The sequence below is a fragment of the Bufo bufo genome, chromosome 3, assembly GCF_905171765.1.
Source record: "Bufo bufo chromosome 3, aBufBuf1.1, whole genome shotgun sequence".
Classification (NCBI taxonomy): domain Eukaryota; kingdom Metazoa; phylum Chordata; class Amphibia; order Anura; family Bufonidae; genus Bufo; species Bufo bufo.
The window spans coordinates 456,914,698-456,937,986 of NC_053391.1; the positions used below are offsets into that span (position 1 = coordinate 456,914,698).

The 23,289-nt window shown below is 40.7% G+C and overlaps 1 protein-coding gene across 1 annotated transcript in view; it reads left to right on the forward strand.

Annotated features, from left to right (window-relative positions):
* Positions 1-4,591: 4,591 nt before the first annotated feature.
* Positions 4,592-23,289, forward strand: part of LOC120995755 (regucalcin-like) — a 46,044-nt gene continuing 27,346 nt past the window's right edge. Inside the window, exons 1-4 of the mRNA XM_040425156.1 lie at positions 4,592-4,730; positions 5,554-5,695; positions 10,389-10,555; positions 14,797-14,979. Of these exons, the coding sequence (XP_040281090.1) occupies positions 10,393-10,555; positions 14,797-14,979 (346 nt within the window). The 5' untranslated portion in view covers positions 4,592-4,730; positions 5,554-5,695; positions 10,389-10,392. The remainder of the gene's footprint in view (positions 4,731-5,553; positions 5,696-10,388; positions 10,556-14,796; positions 14,980-23,289) is intronic.

A 23,289-nucleotide genomic window follows, 5' to 3' on the forward strand; every position in this document is an offset into this window, starting at 1 on the left:
ACAAGCCACCCCCATGAAGAAAGAAGAGAAGACTTTTTGTCTTTTTGGATGTGTGTTCGCTAAGTATACACCTGATATGGCATATACAGGCAGTATATTGGGTATATTAGAAGAGTCCTGAATAAATGTGTAATAATGATGGTGTTAACTGTTGTTATCCATAATCAAGGGTATATAATTAAACTGATATTGATGGTTAAAGGGTTTACACTAAAGATATCAAAAGGTTTATATTGAAGAAGACATCAACAAATGAAAAGACATTCAAACAAATGTGTTTTTTTCTTTTACACCACATTGTGTTATGAGTAGCGTTGTGTGTTATGAGTATTTAACCCTTTCCCGATATATGACATAATAGTACGTCATAGCGGAAAGTGACTAGACTTGTTGACCGAAACATAAAAGGTGTTTGTGGTGGGTAAAGGTCTCCATCGGATCCCCGCACTGCGGAAGACTAGGAGATCCGGCCCCTTAGGCTGGGTCTTCTAGGCAACTGTCAGCGTATTACACTGGTAATACACCGACAGGCAATGCATCACAATACCCATATTGTAATGCATTGCAGAGGGGGTCAGACCCCCAAAACTTAAAGTACCACAGTGGGACAAAAATAAAAAGCAAAAAACAAAAAAAACTAACAAAAACAAAACAAAACACCCCTTTCCCTTAATATACACATATAACGTTTTTAAAAATAGAAAAAACTGAAAAAACTGAGATATTAGGTATTGCTGCATCTGTAACCACATGTTCCATAAAAATATCACATGACCTACACCCTCAGGTGAACATAGTCAAAATAAAAATAAAAACTATGCCAAAAAGCCATTTTTTTGTCACCTTACATCCCAAAAAGTATAATACCAAGCGATCAAAAAGTCATATATACCCCAAAATAGTACCTATGGTTATCCTGGAAAGGTTATAAAGTCTATTTAGAGTGGGACTCAGGGACTATTACTACCATCATTGTCACTGTCTACACACAGACACTGGGGAGACTTAAGCCATGACATGTTCTCCTTAGCAATTATTTATTTATTTTACGCACTTATACAGCGCTGACATATATGATGAAATGTATTAAAAGGGTTCTATACCTTTTTCTTACTAATGATCTACCCTTTGGATTGGTCATCAGCATCTGATCAGCGGGGGATCAGACGCTCAGTATCCCAGCTGATCAGCTGTTTTAGAAGGCAACAGTGCTCGCAGTAGTGCCACAGCATTCTCACTGCTTCCCGCAGGCCAGTGAGGTCATGACTATTTCACTGGACTGGGCGTAGATCAGCTCTATTCACTTCAATGGGGCTGAGCTGTACCCAGGCCATGTCACATAGTTGTGACTTTACTGGCCTGCGGGAAGCAGCAAGAAAGTCACTGTTATGACCAGCAGGTGGGAACCCCCTGCGCAACTTGACCAACTACCTCTGAGTGTAATGTCTGAGCACACCCCTTGTCCTTCACACAATACCTCTGGTGGTGAGGAGAAACTTTCCCAAGGGGAGTACCAGGTGCAACTTCAGAGGGGAATTGGAACAGGAGGGAATGGGGACCAGAGTGTGAACCCACTGGACTGGGCTCCAGGTGACAATACACACAGTGGATGCTGGGAGGTCAGAGGCTGATCAGACGGAGACGTAGTCAGGGTATGAAGGCAGAAGTCAGGGCAGGCGGCAGTCAGGCAAAGCCTGTAAATGTAGATCAGGGTCAGGGCAGGTGGAAATCAGGCAAAGTTCGTAATACGTAATCCAAAGTCCAGTACACAGTTTCTTGATTTTGCAAAGGCTTTTGATACTGTCCCTCATATACAGTACAGACCAAAAGTTTGGACACACCTTCTCATTCAAAGAGTTTTCTTTATTTTCATGACTATGAAAATTGTAGACTCACACTGAAGGCATCAAAACTATGAATTAACACATGTGGAATTATATACATAACAAACAAGTGTGAAACAACTGAAAATATGTAATATTCTAGGTTCTTCAAAGTAGCCACCTTTTGCTTTGATTACTGCTTTGCACACTCTTGGCATTCTCTTGATGAGCTTCAAAGAGTAGTCCCCTGAAATGGTTTTCACTTCACAGGTGTGCCCTGTCAGGTTTAATAAGTGGGATTTCTTGCCTTATAAATGGGGTTGGGACCATCAGTTGTGTTGAGGAGAAGTCAGGTGGATACACAGCTGATAGTCCTACTGAAAAGACTGTTAGAATTTGTATTATGGCAAGAAAAAAGCAGCTAAGTAAAGAAAATCGAGTGGCCATCATTACTTTAAGAAATGAAGGTCAGTCAGTCAGCCGAAAAATTGGGAAAACTTTGAAAGTAAGGGCTATTTGACCATGAAGGAGAGTGATGGGGTGCTGCGCCAGATGACCTGGCCTCCACAGTCACCGGACCTGAACCCAATCGAGATGGTTTGGGGTGAGCTGGACCGCAGAGTAAAGGCAAAAGGGCCAACAAGTGCTAAGCATCTCTGGGAACTCCTCCAAGACTGTTGGAAGACCATTTCAGGGGACTACCTCTTGAAGCTCATCAAGAGAATGCCAAGAGTGTGCAAAGCAGTAATTAAAGCAAAAGGTGGCTACTTTGAAGAACCTAGAATATGACATATTTTCAGTTGTTTCACACTTGTTTGTTATGTATATAATTCCACATGTGTTAATTCATAGTTTTGATGCCTTCATAGTCATGAAAATAAAGAAAACTCTTTGAATGAGAAGGTGTGTCCAAACTTTTGGTCTGTACTGGACATTTATTAGGTAAAGTAAGGTCTATAGGCTTGGAAAGTATAGTTTGTAATTGGATTGAAAACTGGCTAAAGGACCATGTCCAGAGAGTTGTGGTCAATGATTCCTATTCAGAATGGTCCCGGGTTATAAGTGGTGTACCCCAAGGTTCAGCGCTGGGTCCTCTAGTATTTAATTTATTTATTAATGATATCGAGGACGGGATTAATAGCACCATTCCTATTTTTGCCGATGACACTAAGCTGTGTAGAACTGTACAGTCTATGAAAGATGTCCATATACTACAAGCTGACTTGAACCTCTGAGTGATTGGGCATCAACTTGGCAAATGAGGTTCAATGTGGATAAATGTAAAGTTATGCATCTTGGTAGTAATAATCTCTGTGCTTCATATGTCCTAGGGGATGTAACACTGGGAGGGTCACTTATAGAGAAGGATTTGGGTGTCCTTGTAGATGGTAGATTAAATAACAGCATACAATGTCAATCAGCTGCTTCTAAGGCCACCAGGATATTGTCATGCATTAAAAGAAGCATGGATTCGCAGGGCAGGGATGCAATACTACCACTTTCCAAAGCGTTGGTGTGGCCTCATCTGGAATATGCTAGTTCTGGTCACCAGTCCATAGAAAGGATGCTCTGCAGCTGGAAAAAGTACAGAGGAGAGTGACTAAACTGATAAAGGGCATGGAGGGTCTTAGTTATGAGGAAAGATTTAAATAATTAAATTTATTTAGTCTTGAGAAGAGACGTCTAAGGGGGGACATGATTAACCTATACAAATATATAAATGGGCCATACAAAAAATGTAAAATGCCCTCAAAAGACAAGAGGGCACTGCCTCCGACTGGAGAAGATAAAGTTCAGTCTCCAGAAGCGTCAAAGCTTCTTTACTGTAAGAATTGTGAATCTGTGGAATAGACTTCCTCAGGACTTGTGGACAGTTTTAAAAAGGGTTTACATGAATTCTTGAAAGTAAATGACATTAAAGGGGTATTCCCATCACAGACAATGGGGGCTTATCGCTAGAATATGCCCCCATTGTCTGATAGGTGCGGGTCCCACCTCTAGAAGCCGCAACTACAACAAGAACAGAGCAGGGAGAGTTGTGCCTGGAGGACCCTGGGTTTCCTGGGGTCCGGCCACCACCAAGCGCTGCTCCCCACTGCTCCCATACAAGTGAATGGGAGCGCACCGCGCATGCACGGCCCCCGCTCCAATTAATTTCTACGGGGCCGATGGAAATAGCCGAGCCAGCGCTCGGCTATTTTCGGCGGCCCCATAGAAATTAATGAAGGGCGAACGGAGCGGGGAAAGTAGTGGAGGGCGCATTACGCATGCGCAGCCGCCCTCCATTTCTATGGGGCCGCTGAAAATAGCCGAGCCAACTGGCTCGGCTATTTCCATCAGCCCCATAGAAATTAATGGGAGTGGGGGCCGTGCATACGCGGTGCGCTCCCATTCACTTGTATGGGAGCAGTGCTTGGTGGTGGCCGGACCTCAGGAAACCCGGGGTCCTCCAGCCACAACTCTCCCCGCTCTGTTCTCACTGTAGGTACTGTACAAACACCTCAGTACTTTCTACCATCCAACATATGCAAATTAATGCCTCAGGGATCATTGTGTAGGTATTTATCTGACGGCATAATATAAAGTGACTTAAGAAAGCATGCTTGTGTTTGTCAGTGTATCCACTACCATATGCAGTTGGCGTTATGTTTTACGATATTTCATAATCACAGTTTGAAAGGTAAAGGTGGCATTGTGCACAGATAATGATATTCCCTCCCAGAGGGCTGACCCGAGAAGGAGGAGGATCATGCCTAATACTGGATTGTATAAAAACAGTGCTCCATTCATACTCTGTTGACACAACTTGGGGACCCAAGCCAATTGGACTTGTGTACATTTTCTGCCGATGTCCCTGAGAGCACACTTTATCAAAAGAAACTGGACTTTATCACATGAAACTGCTAAGTAATGCACCTTTTTATGTTGTTTTTTTCTCCTTATATTCATAACTGCACATTTTATGTAGGTCTATAATTTTCTTATTTTTATACCTCTTAAGCATTGTAACTTAATCGCTGTAATATATTGCCCTAAACAACTTAAGAATTCTTTTATGGTGATGGTGAGTACAATAAAAGAATTCAAGAGGGGCCTGGATGAATTTCTGGAGTGTAATAATATTACAGGCTATAGCTACTAGAGAGGGGTCGTTGATCCAGGGAGTTATTCTGATTGCCTGATTGGAGTCAGGAAGGAACTTTTCCCCCCTTAAGTGTGCAAATTGGCTTCTACCTCACAGGTTTTTTTTTTGCCTTCCTCTGAATCAACTTGCAGTATGACAAGCTGAACTGGATGGACAAATGTCTTTTTTCGGCCTTATATACTATGTTACTATGTTAATATGTTTTATAAGTTTTAGTATATGCCACCTGTGCCAGAGTGCGTGAGGTTTTGGAGACTCCTCGCCCTGTTTTTGACGAGTGTTGGAAGTGTTGGTGTTTGTGGGTGTATGCTCTGTTTGAGATACAGTATGTGTTGAATTCATTTAACAGCCTGAATGAGGGGCAAGAGTAATAAGACTGAGCTGTGAAGTCTAGCTCTCCTAGTAGTACCCAAGCACCCAGAGCCTTCCCATAACATGCACTTACAGTATAAAATGAACACATTATTTTTCAGATTTAGTTTAATACTTATCAGTTTTCTACAACTGATTATCATTAACACGCTCTGTTGCTGTAGCAGGTTGCTTCATGCATTAATGCTAAAGGCTTTTTTTTTTTTTGCACAGCAAACAAAACCTCTCAGCTGACATCTCAGCTACAATACCGGAGCAGACATAGGAGAACTTCCTACTTGCTGGACGGAGTGGATTTTCCACAAGGTTTTCAAAACTGAATCTTTCTGATTTCTGAAAAGAACACCAAAATCCTGTAAGTACTGTATAACAGCTTGTGCAGAAGCAATTATTCTGTTGTTGGCTGAAAAAAAGATATTAACTAATAGAATAGCTACCTATCCTGGTATGTTTTTAGCCCCTTACGGACTGTTTTTGTGTTTGCATTTTTTATTTTCCCTCTCCACATTCCAATAGCCATAACTTTTTCCATTGACATATGACAAGGATTTTGTGCAGGCCCAGATGCATTTTTAATAGTACCATTTAATTTACCATGTCTTGTATTGGAAAACGAGAAAAAAAAAATCTTTGTGGGGTAAAATTGAAAAAAGAAAGCAAAACACAATTCCACCAAGGTTTTTTTTGGTTTTGATATTGTGACGTTCACTGTGCCTTAAAAATGACATGATGGCCTTATAAAGTGGGTCAATACGATTACTGCGACAGCAAATTTGTATAGTTTTTATTTTGTTTTATTAAAACCTTTGAAAAAAAAAATCTACATTTTCTTTGCATCGCCATATTCTGACAGCCATACCTTTTTTAGATTTCAGCCTATAGAGCTGTATGGGGGCTTTTCCTTTGCAGGACGAACTGTAGTTTTTTATTGGTACCATTTTTTGGGTACGTACAACTTTTTGATCACTGTTATACAATTTTTTTTTTGGGGGGGACAAGGCGACTAAAAATGGCTAATCACATGTTTTTATTGTTTGTTTTTTTTTCCTTGCCGTGACGGCGCAGGAAAAATATTTTAATAGTTCTGAAATTTTCAGATGCAGCAATACCATTTATGTTTATTGTTTATATTTTTTATATGTAAAATTGGGAAAGAGTGGTCATTTGAATTCTTAATATTTTTATTTTACCTTTTTAAAACGTTTTACATAATAACTTGTATCCCTCCTAGGGAGCTAGAACCTGGAATCTTGTCCTGTACACCATAAGGGTTCATGCACATGACTGTATGGCCGTGGTGCCCGTATTGCAGACCACAAACAACGGGTCCGCAATATACACTCACCTAAAGAATTATTAGGAACACCATACTAATACGGTGTTGGACCCCCTTTTGCCTTCAGAACTGCCTTAATTCTACGTGGCATTGATTCTATTTATGCCAAATTCGGACTCTACCATTTGAATGTCTCAACAGAAATCGAGACTCATCAGACCAGGCAACATTTTTCCAGTCTTCAACAGTCCAATTTTGGTGAGCTTGTGCAAATTGTAGCCTCTTTTTCCTATTTGTAGTGGAGATGGGTGGTACCCGGTGGGGTCTTCTGCTGTTGTAGCCCATCCACCTCAAGGTTGTGCGTGTTGTGGCTTCACAAATGCTTTGCTGCATACCTCGGTTGTAACGAGTGGTTATTTCAGTCAACGTTGCTCTTCTATCAGCTTGAATCAGTCGGCCCATTCTCCTCTGACCTCTAGCATCCACAAGGCATTTTTGCCCACAGGACTGCCGCATACTGGATGTTTTTCCCTTTTCACACCATTCTTTGTAAACCCTAGAAATGGTTGTGCGTGAAAATCCCAGTAACCGAGCAGATTGTGAAATACTCAGACCGGCCCGTCTGGCACCAACAACCATGCCACGCTCAAAATTGCTTAAATCACCTTTCTTTCCCATTCTGACATTCAGTTTGGAGTTCAGGAGATTGTCTTGACCAGGACCACCCCCCAAAATGCATTGAAGCAACTGCCATGTGATTGGTTGACTAGATAATTGCATTAATGAGAAATAGAACAGGTGTTCCTAATAATTCTTTAGGTGAGTGTATATGGGCACTTGCCGTGTGCACTCCATATCTCAGATGCGGATCCATTCACTTGAATAGGTCCGCATCTGCCAGATACGACCGAAGACAGGACTTCACCCATCTTTTTACGGTGCGGAGGCATGGATCGTAAGCCAGCGGAAGCACTTCAGTGGGCTTCTGATCTGTGCCTCTGCACCGCAAAAAGATACAATATGTTCTATCTTTGGCTGTATGTTGCGGATCGCAGAACCATTCAAGTCAATGGGTCCGCATCCGCAAGCGGAATGCACACGGCCAGTGTCCGTGCTAACGGCAGTCGGCAGCACGGCCACTGAGCAAGTATGCTCTAACAGAGAACTACTATGGTGAATGGGACTCTGCCACTCTGCAGGCCCCAGGCTGTCATGGTAATGGAGCAGAGCCCTGTGATTTGACTGCAGGGGCTCCGATTGGAAGGCAGAGGGAGACGCCAAACAAAGAGGATTCACAGATATTTACTTTTAGGCCTCATGCACGCGGCCGTTGTTTTGGTCCACATCTGAGCCGCAGTTTTGGCGGCTCGGAAGCGGACCCATTCACCTCAATGGGGCCGCAAAAGATGCGGACAGCACTCCGTGTGCTGTCCGCATCCGTTGCTCCATTCTGTGGACCACAAAAAAAATATAACATGTCCTATTCTTGTCCGCGCTTCTGTGTTTTGCGGATCCGCAATTTGTGCATGTAGCCTAAAGCCTCTTTCACACTACCGTATGGCTATTTCAGTGTTTGGCCTCATTCACACGGCCGTGTTCCGCGGCCGAGAGCGGTCCGTGGTAACCCGGCCGGGATTCCTTCTGACAGCAGGAACGCACGGCATCATTGGTTGCTATGACGCCGTGCGCTTTATGCCGCCGCTGCTGTACAGTGATACACTGGTATGATCTATACGAGTTTTTCCGTATAGGGCGTATACAGTAATTACATAGAACAAATTGGGCTGGGCATAACAATTTCAATAGATGGTTCTGCAAAAAACGTAACGGATACGGAAGACATACGGATGCATTTCCGTATGCATTCAGGTTTTTTTGCGGACCCATTGAAATGAATTTAAAAAAAACCCAGTAGAGGCCTTACTCTGTAGTTTCCAATCCTAATTTTGGCTTACAAATTCTCATGCAAAAATACTGACCAAACACTGACCTGTGAAAGTGGCCTTAGAGTCAGGGCTCATGCACACGACCGTGTGCTGGCCGGGCCTGTGCTGCAGACCGCAAATTGCGGTCCGCAATGCACGAGCACCGATCGTAGAGCCGCCGCATGCGGATCGTGGACCCATTCATTTAAATGGGGTACGCGATCCATGCATGCACTACTTTTTTGCGGTGCGGAGGTATGGACAGAAAACCCACGGAAGCACTCCGTAGTTCCTTGGGCTTCTGATCCGTGCCTCCGTTCCGCACCGCATCCATGATGCGAGGTGCACACGGCCGGTGCCCCTGTATTGCAGACCCGGACAACGGCCGTGTGCATGAGCCCTTAAACACAGCTGTTGCAGTTTTTGAACCAAAGCTAGAAGTTGATTCAAGGGGAAAAAACTGCATCAAAAAACCTGTCTACAGCACCACGCTTAAGATTTTGTAAATTCTGCAATACATTTTTGTTAAAATGTGGCTTGAACGTTGCAAAGGTAATCCCATGATTTCATACACTCCTCAACATTGAAATTGAAACACCAAGAAGGACAAGCCATATGGTTATACACATGGGCGTAGTGGTGGGTGGAAGCTGGAAGGAGGTCTATCTTCATTGAGTCTCACTTTTGTCTCATAAATAATGATAGCCAGAGATTGGTCTGGAGATCATGTGGGCAATGCAATTAAGAGGCGTTCACAAGGGAATATCACACCGGTCCTACTCCCAGGGTTAGGCCTCTTTCACACGACCGTATGGCTTTTTCAGTGTTTTGCGGTCCGTTTTTCACGGATCCATTGTTCCGTTTTTTGTTTCCGTTGTGTTTCCGTTTCTGTTCTGTTTTTCCGTATGGCATATACAGTATACAGTAATTACATAGAACAAATTGGGCTAGACATAAAATTTTCAACGGATGCATTTCCGTATGTGTATGTAACATTTGATTTGCGGGAAATAATAGGACATGTTCTATCTTTCAACGGAACGGAAAAACTGAAATACAGAAACGGAATGCATACGGAGTACATTCCTTTTTTTTTTTTTGCGGAACCATTGAAATGAATAGTTCCGTATACGGATCACAAAAAAAGTCCCGTACACGGAAAAAAAAAACGGTCGTGTGAAAGAGGTCTTATGGTGTGTGGTGGCATTAACACTCAGCCCCATGACCAGATGAGCATGTAATCTGACTCACCTTCAACCTAAGGCTTATTGCACACGACCGTATGGCTTTTTCTGTGTTTTGCGGTCCGTTTTTCATGGATCCGTTGTTCTGTTTTTTGTTTCCGTTGTGTTTCCGTTTTTGTTCCGTTTTTCCGTATGGCATATACAGTATACAGTAATTACATAGATAAAATTGGACTGGGCATAACATTTTCAATAGATGGTTCAGCAAAAAACGGAACGGAAACGGAAGACATACGGATGCATTTCCGTATGTGTTCCGTTTTTTTTGCGGACCCATTGACTTGAATGGAGCCACGGACTGTGATTTGCGGGCAATAATAGGACATGTTCTATGTTAAAACGGAACGGAAAAACGGAAATACAGAAACGGAATGCATACGGAGTACATTCCGTTTTTTTTTGCGGAACCATTGAAATTAATGGTTCCGTATACGGACCGTATACGAAACGCAAAAAATGGCCAGTAAACGGGAAAAAAAAACGGCCGTGTGCATGAGGCCTAAGGAAGATAGCTGTCTTCAAGACATACTGTTGAACGCTATCAGTACCAACTAATCTACACTTTTATATTATCATTATTTCTCTTTGTTACTATTAATACAGGGCCATGTCTTCCATCAAGACTGAATGTGTTGTCACTGAGAGGTACCAACTTGGAGAGTCACCGGTCTGGGACGACAGAGAAGGCATTTTAGTGTATGTTGATATTATAGGAGAGAAGATCTGTCGCTGGAACCCCTGTACTAAAAAAATACAGACTGTATCTCTAGGTAAACTTCACAGTAGTAATAGTTTTCAAGAGGGCTTGAACTATTGTGATTTAAAATGATTATTAGAGATGAGCGAATTTCATAAAATTAGTTCACGCTTCGTTTGGTGGTAAAAGCAGAACAGCATTATGGATTCCATTACCATGGACCATAACGCAATATGACGGAATGCCTTTAGAGGCATTCCGTTATTCATTCCGTCATAATAGAAGTCTATGGGCTGCAAAACGAATCTGTCCCATTTCCGTTATGCAGGAGAGGACTCCCCTGCATAACGGAAAAAGGATGGATAAGTTTTGCAGCCCATAGACTTCTATTATGACGGAATGAATAACGGAATGCCTCTAAAGGCATTCCGTCATATTGCGTTATGGTCCATGGTAACGGAATTCATAACGCAATTCTGCTTTTACCACCAAACGAAATGTAAATGAATTTCAAAATATGAAATTTGCTCATCTCTAATAAATACCTACAAACATTGTATGACATGTTAGTGTAAGGTACATTTACACGTCCGCGAAATGGGTCCGCATCCGTTCCGCAATTTTGTGGAACAGGTGCGGACCCATTCATTTTTAATGGGGCCGGAATGTTCTGTCCGCATCCGCAAAAAAATAGAACATGTCCTATTCTTGTCCGCAATTGCGGACAAGAAAAGGCATTTTCTATGAGAGTGCCAGCGATGTGCGGTCCGTAAAATGCGGAACGCACAATGCCACTGTCCGTGTTTTGTGGATCCACAATTGGCATACGGACGTGTGAATGGACCCTAAGGGAACCTGCCCTCGGGGCAGATTTGCAGAATAGCTGCAAGAAATCCGCAACGAAACAGCACACAAATTCACACTATTAGGGTCCATTCACACATCCGTGTGTGTTTTGCTGATCCATAAAACACAGACACCAGCAATGTGCATTCCGCAATTTGCGGACCGCAGATCGACGGGACTAAATAGAAAATGCCTAATCTTATCCTCAATTGCGGACAAGAATAGGACATGTTCTATTTTTTTCGGGAACGGAATTGCAGATCCCGGAAGTGCGGGTCCGCATTTCCGGATCTGGGCAGCACATCATGAATGGGTTCGCAATTCTGTTCTGCAAAATGCGGAGCAGAATTGCGGACGTGTGAATGGACCCTTATCGTGGTTTTGATATGTTTTTTGTTGCAGATTTTCAGATTATGTTAACAACTACTTTGAAGTTTATGGGGAAAACCACTCTACAGAAGGTGCGGAATCGCACAAACAAATGACACAATTTGGATTTTAAAATCTGCACAACAGATCAATTTCTGAATAGAAATAAAAAGCAAAGTTACATGAGATTTGTCAAATCTAATACACTTTGCTGGAACATGTAATCCACATCATGTGCAGGCACACTAAGTGTAACCAGATAGGTTTTTTATTATTTTTTAATTTTTCTGTTCAGATAGATGTAGGAGGGCTTGTTGTATTTCATTTTTCCACACAAAGTATTGGGAAGCTGGAATAGAAATACTAATGGGGTGGAACTGAAAAAAAAAGGCAATAGCACAACTGTTTTATGGGTTTCATTTTTACTGCATTCATCGTGTGGTAAAAATGACATGTTACTTTTAGGCCTCATGCACACAACCGTATGTATTTTGCAGTACGCAAAAAACGGATCCGCAAAAAATACAGACGTAGTCTGTGTGCATTCCGTATTTTGCAGAACGGAACAGCTGGCCCCTAATAGAACAGTACTATTCTTGTCCGTAATGCGGACAATAATAGGACATGTTCTATTTTTTGTGCAGCGGAAATACGGACATACGGAAACGGAATGCACACAAAGTACCTTCCGTTTTTGCGGACTCATTGAAATTAATGGTTCCGCATATGGTCCGCAAAAAAACTAACGGGAAGGACACGGAAAGAAAATACGTTCATGTGCATGAGCCCTTATTCTGTAGGTCAGTACAAGAGTTATACAAAATTTATGTGTTTTTTTTGTCATGTTTTAATACTTAAAAAAATTTAAAAGATGTATTTTTTTTCTCTGCATTGCCAAATTCTGACACACAGTCATTTTTATGTTTCTATAGCTTTGTAAGAGCTCTTCTTTTGCAGGGCAATCTGCAGTATTTATTGATACCATTTTTGGGTCCGTGTATGAGCTACATTTTTTGTAGACCCATTGACTTCAGTGGGTCTACGGTCCTCTTTCTGCAGACTGAATAGTACTGAATGCTTGGATGTCATAAAAATGAGGATCGCACACGGAAAAGATCTGTATTTTGCTGACCACAAAACAGATACGGTCATGTGAATGGAACTAAGGCCTCATGCACACAAACGTTTTTATTTCAGTTTACGTTCCGTTTTTTGCGTTCCGTATACAGAATTATTCATTTCAATGGATCTGCAAAAAAAGGGAAGGTAGTCCGTATGCCTTCCGTTTCCGTATTTCTGTTTTTCCGTTCCATTCAAAGATAGAACATGTCCTATTATTGTCTGCATAATGGACAAGGGGCATACTGTTCTATCAGGGGCCAGCTGTTCGGTTCCGCAAAAAAACGGAATGCACACGGACATCATCCGTATTTTTTGCGGACCCCAAAATGCTTAAAAAGCCATACTGTCGTGTGCAATAGGCCTAAGTGTGCATGCTGGGTTGTAATTTCACAGCAGCTGGAGTGCCGAAGATGGCTGATCTATGATTTATACCATAGACTGCAATAGTTTACTATTAATGCCTATGGTTAAATCTGTGTGTTCCTATTACACGAGACAACTGGGTATCACATATCCCAGATGTGAACTGAAATCAGCTCCTGTTAACCCCTTCCTCCCCTGCATTGAAAACAGTCCATCACTCACAGCACCACAGACAACAGGACTGGAACCCAAACAAACTCAGGACGGGATTAGACAACAAGACAAACGGAACCAGCACAAGATGCCTGGACCCCATGCGGAACGGAAGCATGGCGGTCACAGGCAGAGCTGCACACAGACTAGAGATCCTCCCTCCGTAGAACCCAGGAGCCCTCTTACAAAGGCAGGACAAACAAGGAACAGAAACAGTAAGGCACTACAGGACAGACAAGGAACAGACTAGATCAGAAGCAGTAGGCACTTCCAGGCAAGACATGGACCATTCAAGGATCAGAAGCAGTAGGCACTGCCAGGCCAGACATGGAACAGGCAGGATCTGAAGCAGTTTAGCATTGCCAAGCTGTCAGACGCAGATGGACCACTGCTAGGCTAAACATGGAACAGAGTGGATCAGACACAAAACAGGTACAGAAGATCAGGCAAGGCATGGACAAGGATACAACATCAATACAGAACAGGTACAGAAAATCAGACAAAGGAATAACATCAACACCAATGCTTTACCAGGCGGCACCACACAAAAGGGCAGATGGCAAATCCCCCTGGGTCAGCAGGAAGGAGCTACACCCAGTAAGGCACAAGACAGACTGCACACAAGCCCCACAGCACACAGATAGATATAGCTGCCATAACAAGGGCACCTGATAAGCCACACCCTGGAACAGATCAGGGAATGTTAACTCCATCAGAACCAGGAGTATCAGAAGTACAGAAAACACAATCACAAGTGTCAGTTCACAGCAGACAGAGAATGCTGCAGCCAGCACGCCCCAACCGACAACCAGCATACACAGGATAACTGTAGCCAGTACAAGGTAACAGGCAGCCAGCCTACATAGCAACAAGGAGTAACAGAACAGCACTGTGATAGAAACAGACATGCATCCAAATTCAGACCCTGTTCACACACAAGGCTGCAGCCAGCACGCATCACAGAACCAGCATACATGGGAACACCCACAGCCAGTACACAAAGTGCATGCAGCCAGCCTGCACAGCATCGGTGACAGGAACCTCAGAGATACAGACACGGAAGACACAAACACAGGCCACAGGTCACACATAAAACCGCAGCCAGCACGCAGCCCTAAGCAACCAGCATACACAGGTGTCGGCCTGCAGCCAGTACGTGAGAGGGCATGCAGCCAGCCTACACGGCCACAGGGAACCGCACAATGACACCAAACATACTACAGTTATACCCAGTACAATCAAGCAGAGATCTCTGTGTGTGTAAGTACATACTAGTTGTTTTTTATACTGGTTATATCTAGGTCAAATTGTGTTTTGATATGTATTTCCAACAAATGAGTGAAAGTGACATCTACAAAGATTCTTTCATGAAGACGCCAACTTCTTTTGTGTCCTTTATAGAAGAACCAGTCGGTTGTGTTGCCCTACGAAAGTCCGGTGGTTATGTTTTTACCCCAGGCACTACATTTGCAGCACTGAATTGGGAAGACCAGTCAGTAACTCGCTTTGCTCAAATTGATGAAGATAAGCCTAACAATCGTTTAAATGATGGAAAAGTGGATCCAGAAGGGAGATTCGTTGCAGGTGCAGTTGCATTTAAGTATTATTACCAGTTTAAAGGGGTTGTCTGTCAAAAATAAAAATATGGCCATCCTGGTGATCAGCTGTCCATGCACTAACTATCATGAAGTACATGGACTGGCCAAGGTCTCCAAAGTAGTAGCCACTCTTACTTAGCCAATAGAAAGAGGCTTAGTAGAACAAAGGGTTAAGGACGGCTCACCTCCGATTTATGATGGCCAGGTGCACCAAACAGGTGTTGTACCCAATCACCAAAGAACAATAGTAATAAAAATAGAATGGGCACTCATATATCCAGTTCACAAGATAGGCAAAGCGACTCAAACAATATATTAATAATATGTCAATTTATTAGTTTATTTAGGACAGTATAAAAGCGGATGGGTAGCGGTAATATTATAACCATACGCAATAGGTAGTGAAACCTAAACCAAAGCTGTGTCCCCAATACAGAATATTTAAAACTCACATAAAATATATATTAAAAAGGCAATTTATCCACTGTTATAGCTAATAGAAACTGGGAAACCGGTCCGGCATATATGAAAGAACTAATATAATTCTGTTATCTAGAACAGTGGTGCAGCAGATATATCTCCAGAATATATAATTGAATAAATAAATAAACAATAAAAAGTGTGAATATCAAAATTAGTAGTGATAGTGCATGGTATAAAACATTAACATATAGTGCATATAGTGATATACCTGTAGGATAAATATATTAAATAAATAAATATATAAGTGTACAATTAATTAGTGAATATATATAATAAATCTCTGGAGAATCAACATTAATAAATAACTTGTTGCATCCCACTGATGGTTTTATTCCTAGAAAACAGTCTTTTACTGTTGGAGCATATAGCCTGGAAATCGGCTTGGTCCGCGCAATTTCCCAGGAGTATAGTAGATTTCAACAAAGTCAGCCGCAACAAATGTGGCAAGATAATTTGAGCAGTAATATAAATGTATCCACAGTAATGTGCCGATGATTGTGCAACAGCACCAGATTACTCACGTACAGTCCTGCTCTCACCGTGGCGTCCCACGTGGTAGAGATCCGGGGTGAACTTGTCTTTCAGTAGCGCAATCAAAATCTGCTAGATTTGTCTACTAGCAGTAGTATGTCCACCCGACTGTGAACGGAGGTGCTTCGTTGTAACACACTGCAGAGCTGCGTCAGGTTTCTCTGATTAGAATGGGTGTTCCACCTGTCTGGGTCAGTGCTGGTGGTGAGGATCTCACCCGTCAATCACTATAGTGTGTCCAGAAAAACCCGCAGTTCAGTTGCTCCTGGAAACCGCAATAAAGTTGTCCTTCAGAAAGCGCTTTCTCAGTCCAATATATAATAGGAATTACAGCTGGTATTTCATCAGGTCCAATTGCTCCTCACCAGACGCGTTTCGAAGGCTAGCTGCCTTCTTCCTCAGTGGCTAATTTGGATCTGACTGACTAACCAGCTATTTATCCATTTTTTCATCCAAAGGGCTCCTTATTAATCCCGAAATGGATCCCAAGAATCTGGATTTCACAGATGCATTTAACATGTGTTGCGATATTGCTGCGGTATGTCTGCGGCTTTTGTGTAGACATGCGTTTTTTTATTAAATACTCAAGTCCACCAGAAATAGTACATATATTCGATTCTTGTTGCAATTAGTTATGTTTGGATCCTATATACATAGTTGTATCCAATAACATATCTTAGTAGAAACATATTTTATTTATAAAATTAAATAAAAAGTCATAAATATAAAAAAAAAAAAAAAAAAAAGGCTTGGTTAAGAACATATTAAATGGTAGGGAGCTTCAGTATTAGGTCTAAAAATATAAAATATATGAAATATATAATTTAAATAATTTATATGATATATGGGGTATTCATCTATTGGAAGGTACATGCATATGTTTTTTATATATTTATCTCTTTTATTTTAGTTTTTATTTATTTTCATAATAATGTATATCTTGATTATCTTAATAAACAGCAGGCTTGACCTGTAGGGCTCATCCTCTAAAATGTTCAGGCAGAGTGCACAGAAGAGTGGTCTAGATGGAATGGGGCTGGATATCTCCAGTCCAGGGGGGGTCATAGTGCTGCTAAACAGCCCGACCAGTACCCTCCATGGGCCGAAGACACCCAACCCATCATAGGAACCCAAAAATTTCCAACTCGGCATTCAGCCCAGCTGGGGCCAAACTGCCGAATTCGAAAATCTTCCTAGACTCTGCCCTGGACATTCGGGCAATATGATTGCCCCCCCTCCAGCGACGCTCTATTTGTTCAAATGCTGCAAAGGTTAGAGACTTAGGGTCTTGATTGTGTATCAGTTTAAAGTGTTTTGATAGTACATGTTTTTCATACCCTTTCTTGATATTATTTATATGCTCCGCTATCCTAATTTTTAAGGGTCTTTTGGTCCTGCCAATGTATTGTTTGGCACATGAGCATTCAATAATGTAGATTACATTAGAACTATTACAGGTGAGAAGATCTTTTATCTCAACTGAAAAGTTGTTTTGTGTTGAGGTCACTCGTATAGTCTTTTTAGCAAAGGACGTATTTCTACAATTTATACAGCATCCACACCTGTAGAACCCACTCCTTTTTAACCATTTATTAATGGATCCGGTCTCTCTTGTCTGATTTTTAATCGATGGTGCTATCTTCAGACCCAGATTAGGGGCCTTTGTGTACACTATCTCCGGTATTGATGGAATTAGAGGGCCTACAATTTTGTCTTTTTGAATAAGATGCCAATTATTTTTAATACTTTGCTCTATTTTCTTGTGTTGTGCATTATAAGGCAGTATTATGCGGAATTTATTATCATCAATGGGTTTATCATCTTTCTTCTGTTTAGTTTCAAAAAACATTTTTCTATCCATTTTTCTCACTTTACAAAGGGCATTTTCGACAACTGTCTCGGGATATTCCTTTTCCAGAAATTTATTCTTCATAATGACAGCTTCATCCTCAAATTCTGTCTGATTTGTGCAGTTCCTCTTTATTCTACGGAACTGCCCTGTAGGTATATTTAATAACCAAGAGGGCAAATGACAGCTAGAGAAGAGGATGAAGCTGTTCTTAGCTACCTCTTTCTGGAAAGTAGTGCAGATAAATTGTTCCATCTGGGTAGTGATCCGAATATCTAGGAATTCTGTGTATTCTTGATTAATATTAGAGGAAAATTTAAGATTAAATTGATTTCTATTGATTTCTTCAAAGAAGGTGTGGAGGCTGGATATATCTCCCTGCCAGACAAAAATAATATCATCAATGTAGCGCTGCCAGAGCACCAGATCCGACCCCAGCCTGGGCAAAATGGTCTCCTGTTCCCATTGGGCCATAAATAGATTGGCATAGCTGGGGGCGAACCTGGTGCCCATGGCAGCGCCACGAGTCTGGAGGTAATAAGCCCCCTCAAAAAAGAAATAGTTATGCGTTAAGATATATCTCACACCCTCTGCCAAGAATTCAATTTGTCTCTCTCCAAGATTACCATAGTTTTTCAACTGTAATTTCATATTGTTAATGCCCTGTTCATGGTCAATCACGGTATAGAGTGATTGAACATCCAATGTCCCTATAAGCCAATGTGGCTCCACCTTCAGATTTTCCAATATCTGGACAATCTGTGTGGTGTCTTTAAGATATGATGGAGTGTTCTTCACTGTAGGTTGAATTAATTGGTCTATGTATTGGGACAAATTGGACGACAAGGACTCTATACCCGAGATTATGGGGCGGCCTGGAGGATCCGACATACTTTTATGTATCTTGGGCAGACAATAAAACACAGGTAATCTCTGCTGTGTGCCCAAGATAAAATTATACTCATGTTTGGAAAGTAGACCGTCCTCCAGTCCTCCATTACAATATTGGTTTAATAATTCTACATATTCTTCTATTGGATCCTTCCTCAGTTTCTTATATGTTGTTGTATCCGCAAGCTGTCTCAAGCACTCTGCATTATATTTTATAGTGTCAAGGAGAACAATAGCTCCGCCTTTATCAGCGGGGCGAATAGTAAGGTTATTGATTTTTTGCAATTCCTTAATCGATTTGATCTCCTGTGGGGTCAAATTATTTCTCTTAGACTGTTTGTCTGATACCTTCCTCAAATCTGTCTCTATGTTTTTCCTAAAAGTCGCTATCTCTACGCCAATTTCCTGTCTTGGAAATTTTTTTGATTTAGGTTTCAAGATTGTATGTTGGATCCCACCTTCTACATGTTCATCTGTGTTTGTTAATATCGGATTTTTTAAGAAGTATTTTTTCAAACAGAGTTTCCTCACAAATTTTTCTATCCCCACATATGTATCAAATTTGTTCAGTTTTGCTGTCGGTGCAAATTTGAGGCCTCTGTTCAGTAGTCTCGTCTGGGAATCAGTCAAAACCACCGAACTGAGGTTCACCACAGCATCTGAATCAATTATCTGTGTCTGTTGTAAGTCCCTCTTTTTTCTTTGGGATCTTCGTATCTTTCTTTTGGGTCTAGATTGTGTTGGTGTCTGTGAGTTCCCTCTCGCAGATGTTTGGGTGTATATTGCTGCCTGTAGTTCTGAGGGGGACGAGTCCTCTGTTGTGGCTCGTAATCGTCTAACTGATGATTGGGCCTGTTCCTCAGATTGTACGTGTGGGGTTGATCTCTTGTTGGTGATCGCGATCTGTGTCTGATTCTCGTATTGTGACATGCTACTGTCTGTTGATGTTGGACGTGAAAATCGATTGGTGTCTGTGATCTCTGTCTGATCCTTGTCTTGTGGTGGGGTGGAGTTCTGTCTAAAAAATGGTTGTCATTTAATGCCTCAAATCTGTTGTTCACCGGTATATTATACCTGGGGGGATGGGCATCATTAATTAGATGCTCTAAAGGTCTAATATTTAAATCACCCTCATACGAATTATTTCTATATTGATGTCCCTCCATTGATTTGGCATTATATCTGTATTTTTTCATTTTTTTATATATTATTTCTGATTCCATTTTATCTAGACTCCTACATACACGTGCCTGCCACATAGCAAGTTCTTCATTTACTGGTAATTTTTCAACAAGAATTTTTATTTGATTAATTCTCTCAGTCAGTTCTTCCAATATTTTACATCTCCTTTTTATAATAAGTTGTGTTAGCATTATTGATTGGGAAAGAAGCATTGCTTCCCACTCCTTATTAAATTCTTCATTGCAGAGATCCTGTGCAGGGATTTTAGATAACATTAGTCCCTTAGGGATTTTCTTGTCTTCAATACATAATTTTAGTGACTTGATTTCCCACTGCTGTCTAAGTTGTTTTAGCAGCAGTGGTTCAAGTTCCCTGAAAATCTCCTCTATAGATCTCTCTCCTCCAGTAGCATTCAGATCATATGTAGTTAAATCTTCAAACCTATATGTTTCTACTTTGAGTCGCTTGCTTTCCATGTGATTCCAGATATCCATCAATAAATCAGAGGGAGCTCTGTCCTAAGTGGGTACGTGTATGAATTAGTAGAACAAAGGGTTAAGGACGGCTCACCTCCGATTTATGATGGCCAGGTGCACCAAACAGGTGTTGTACCCAATCACCAAAGAACAATAGTAATAAAAATAGAATGGGCACTCATATATCCAGTTCACAAGATAGGCAAAGCGACTCAAACAATATATTAATAATATGTCAATTTATTAGTTTATTTAGGACAGTATAAAAGCGGATGGGTAGCGGTAATATTATAACCATACGCAATGGGTAGTGAAACCTAAACCAAAGCTGTGTCCCCAATACAGAATATTTAAAACTCACATAAAATATATATTAAAAAGGCAATTTGTCCACTGTTATAGCTAATAGAAACTGGAAAACCGGTCCGGCATATATGAAAGAACTAATATAATTCTGTTATCTAGAACAGTGGTGCAGCAGATATATCTCCAGAATATATACTTGAATAAATGAATGAACAATAAAAAGTGTGAATATCAAAATTAGTAGTGATAGTGCATGGTATAAAACATTAACATATAGTGCATATAGTGAAATACCTGTAGGATAAATATATTAAATAAATAAATATATAAGTGTACAATTAATTAGTGAATATATATAATAATAAATCTCTGGAGAATCACCATTAATAGATAACTTGTTGCATCCCACTGATGGTTTTATTCCTAGAAAACAGTCTTTTACTGTTGGAGCATATAGCCTGGAAATCGGCTTGGTCCGCACAATTTCCCAGGAGTATAGTAGATTTCAACAAAGTCAGCCGCAACAAATGTGGCAAGATAATTTGAGCAGTAATATAAATGTATCCACAGTAATGTGCCGATGATTGTGCAACAGCACCAGATTACTCACGTACAGTCCTGCTCTCACCGTGGCGTCCCACGTGGTAGAGATCCGGGGTGAACTTGTCTTTCAGTAGCACAATCAAAATCTGCTAGATTTGTCTACTAGCAGTAGTATGTCCACCCGACTGTGAACGGAGGTGCTTCGTTGTAACACACTGCAGAGCTGCGTCAGGTTTCTCTGATTAGAATGGGTGTTCCACCTGTCTGGGTCAGTGCTGGTGGTGAGGATCTCACCCGTCAATCACTATAGTGTGTCCAGAAAAACCCGCAGTTCAGTTGCTCCTGGAAACCGCAATAAAGTTGTCCTTCAGAAAGCGCTTTCTCAGTCCAATATATAATAGGAATTACAGCTGGTATTTCATCAGGTCCAATTGCTCCTCACCAGACGCGTTTCGAAGGCTAGCTGCCTTCTTCCTCAGTGGCTAATTTGGATCTGACTGACTAACCAGCTATTTATCCATTTTTTCATCCAAAGGGCTCCTTATTAATCCCGAAATGGATCCCAAGAATCTGGATTTCACAGATGCATTTAACATGTGTTGCGATATTGCTGCGGTATGTCTGCGGCTTTTGTGTAGACATGCGTTTTTTTATTAAATACTCAAGTCCACCAGAAATAGTACATATATTCGATTCTTGTTGCAATTAGTTATGTTTGGATCCTATATACATAGTTGTATCCAATAACATATCTTAGTAGAAACATATTTTATTTATAAAATTAAATAAAAAGTCATAAATATAAAAAAAAATAAAAAATTAAAAAAAAATTTAAAAAAAATGGTAGGGAGCTTCAGTATTAGGTCTAAAAATATAAAATATATGAAATATATAATTTAAATAATTTATATGATATATGGGGTATTCATCTATTGGAAGGTACATGCATATGTTTTTTATATATTTATCTCTTTTATTTTAGTTTTTATTTATTTTCATAATAATGTATATCTTGATTATCTTAATAAACAGCAGGCTTGACCTGTAGGGCTCATCCTCTAAAATGTTCAGGCAGAGTGCACATCTAGACCACTCTTCTGTGCACTCTGCCTGAACATTTTAGAGGATGAGCCCTACAGGTCAAGCCTGCTGTTTATTAAGATAATCAAGATATACATTATTATGAAAATAAATAAAAACTAAAATAAAAGAGATAAATATATAAAAAACATATGCATGTACCTTCCAATAGATGAATACCCCATATATCATATAAATTATTTAAATTATATATTTCATATATTTTATATTTTTAGACCTAATACTGAAGCTCCCTACCATTTAATATGTTCTTAACCAAGCCTTTTTTTTTTTTTTTTTTTATATTTATGACTTTTTATTTAATTTTATAAATAAAATATGTTTCTACTAAGATATGTTATTGGATACAACTATGTATATAGGATCCAAACATAACTAATTGCAACAAGAATCGAATATATGTACTATTTCTGGTGGACTTGAGTATTTAATAAAAAAACGCATGTCTACACAAAAGCCGCAGACATACCGCAGCAATATCGCAACACATGTTAAATGCATCTGTGAAATCCAGATTCTTGGGATCCATTTCGGGATTAATAAGGAGCCCTTTGGATGAAAAAATGGATAAATAGCTGGTTAGTCAGTCAGATCCAAATTAGCCACTGAGGAAGAAGGCAGCTAGCCTTCGAAACGCGTCTGGTGAGGAGCAATTGGACCTGATGAAATACCAGCTGTAATTCCTATTATATATTGGACTGAGAAAGCGCTTTCTGAAGGACAACTTTATTGCGGTTTCCAGGAGCAACTGAACTGCGGGTTTTTCTGGACACACTATAGTGATTGACGGGTGAGATCCTCACCACCAGCACTGACCCAGACAGGTGGAACACCCATTCTAATCAGAGAAACCTGACGCAGCTCTGCAGTGTGTTACAACGAAGCACCTCCGTTCACAGTCGGGTGGACATACTACTGCTAGTAGACAAATCTA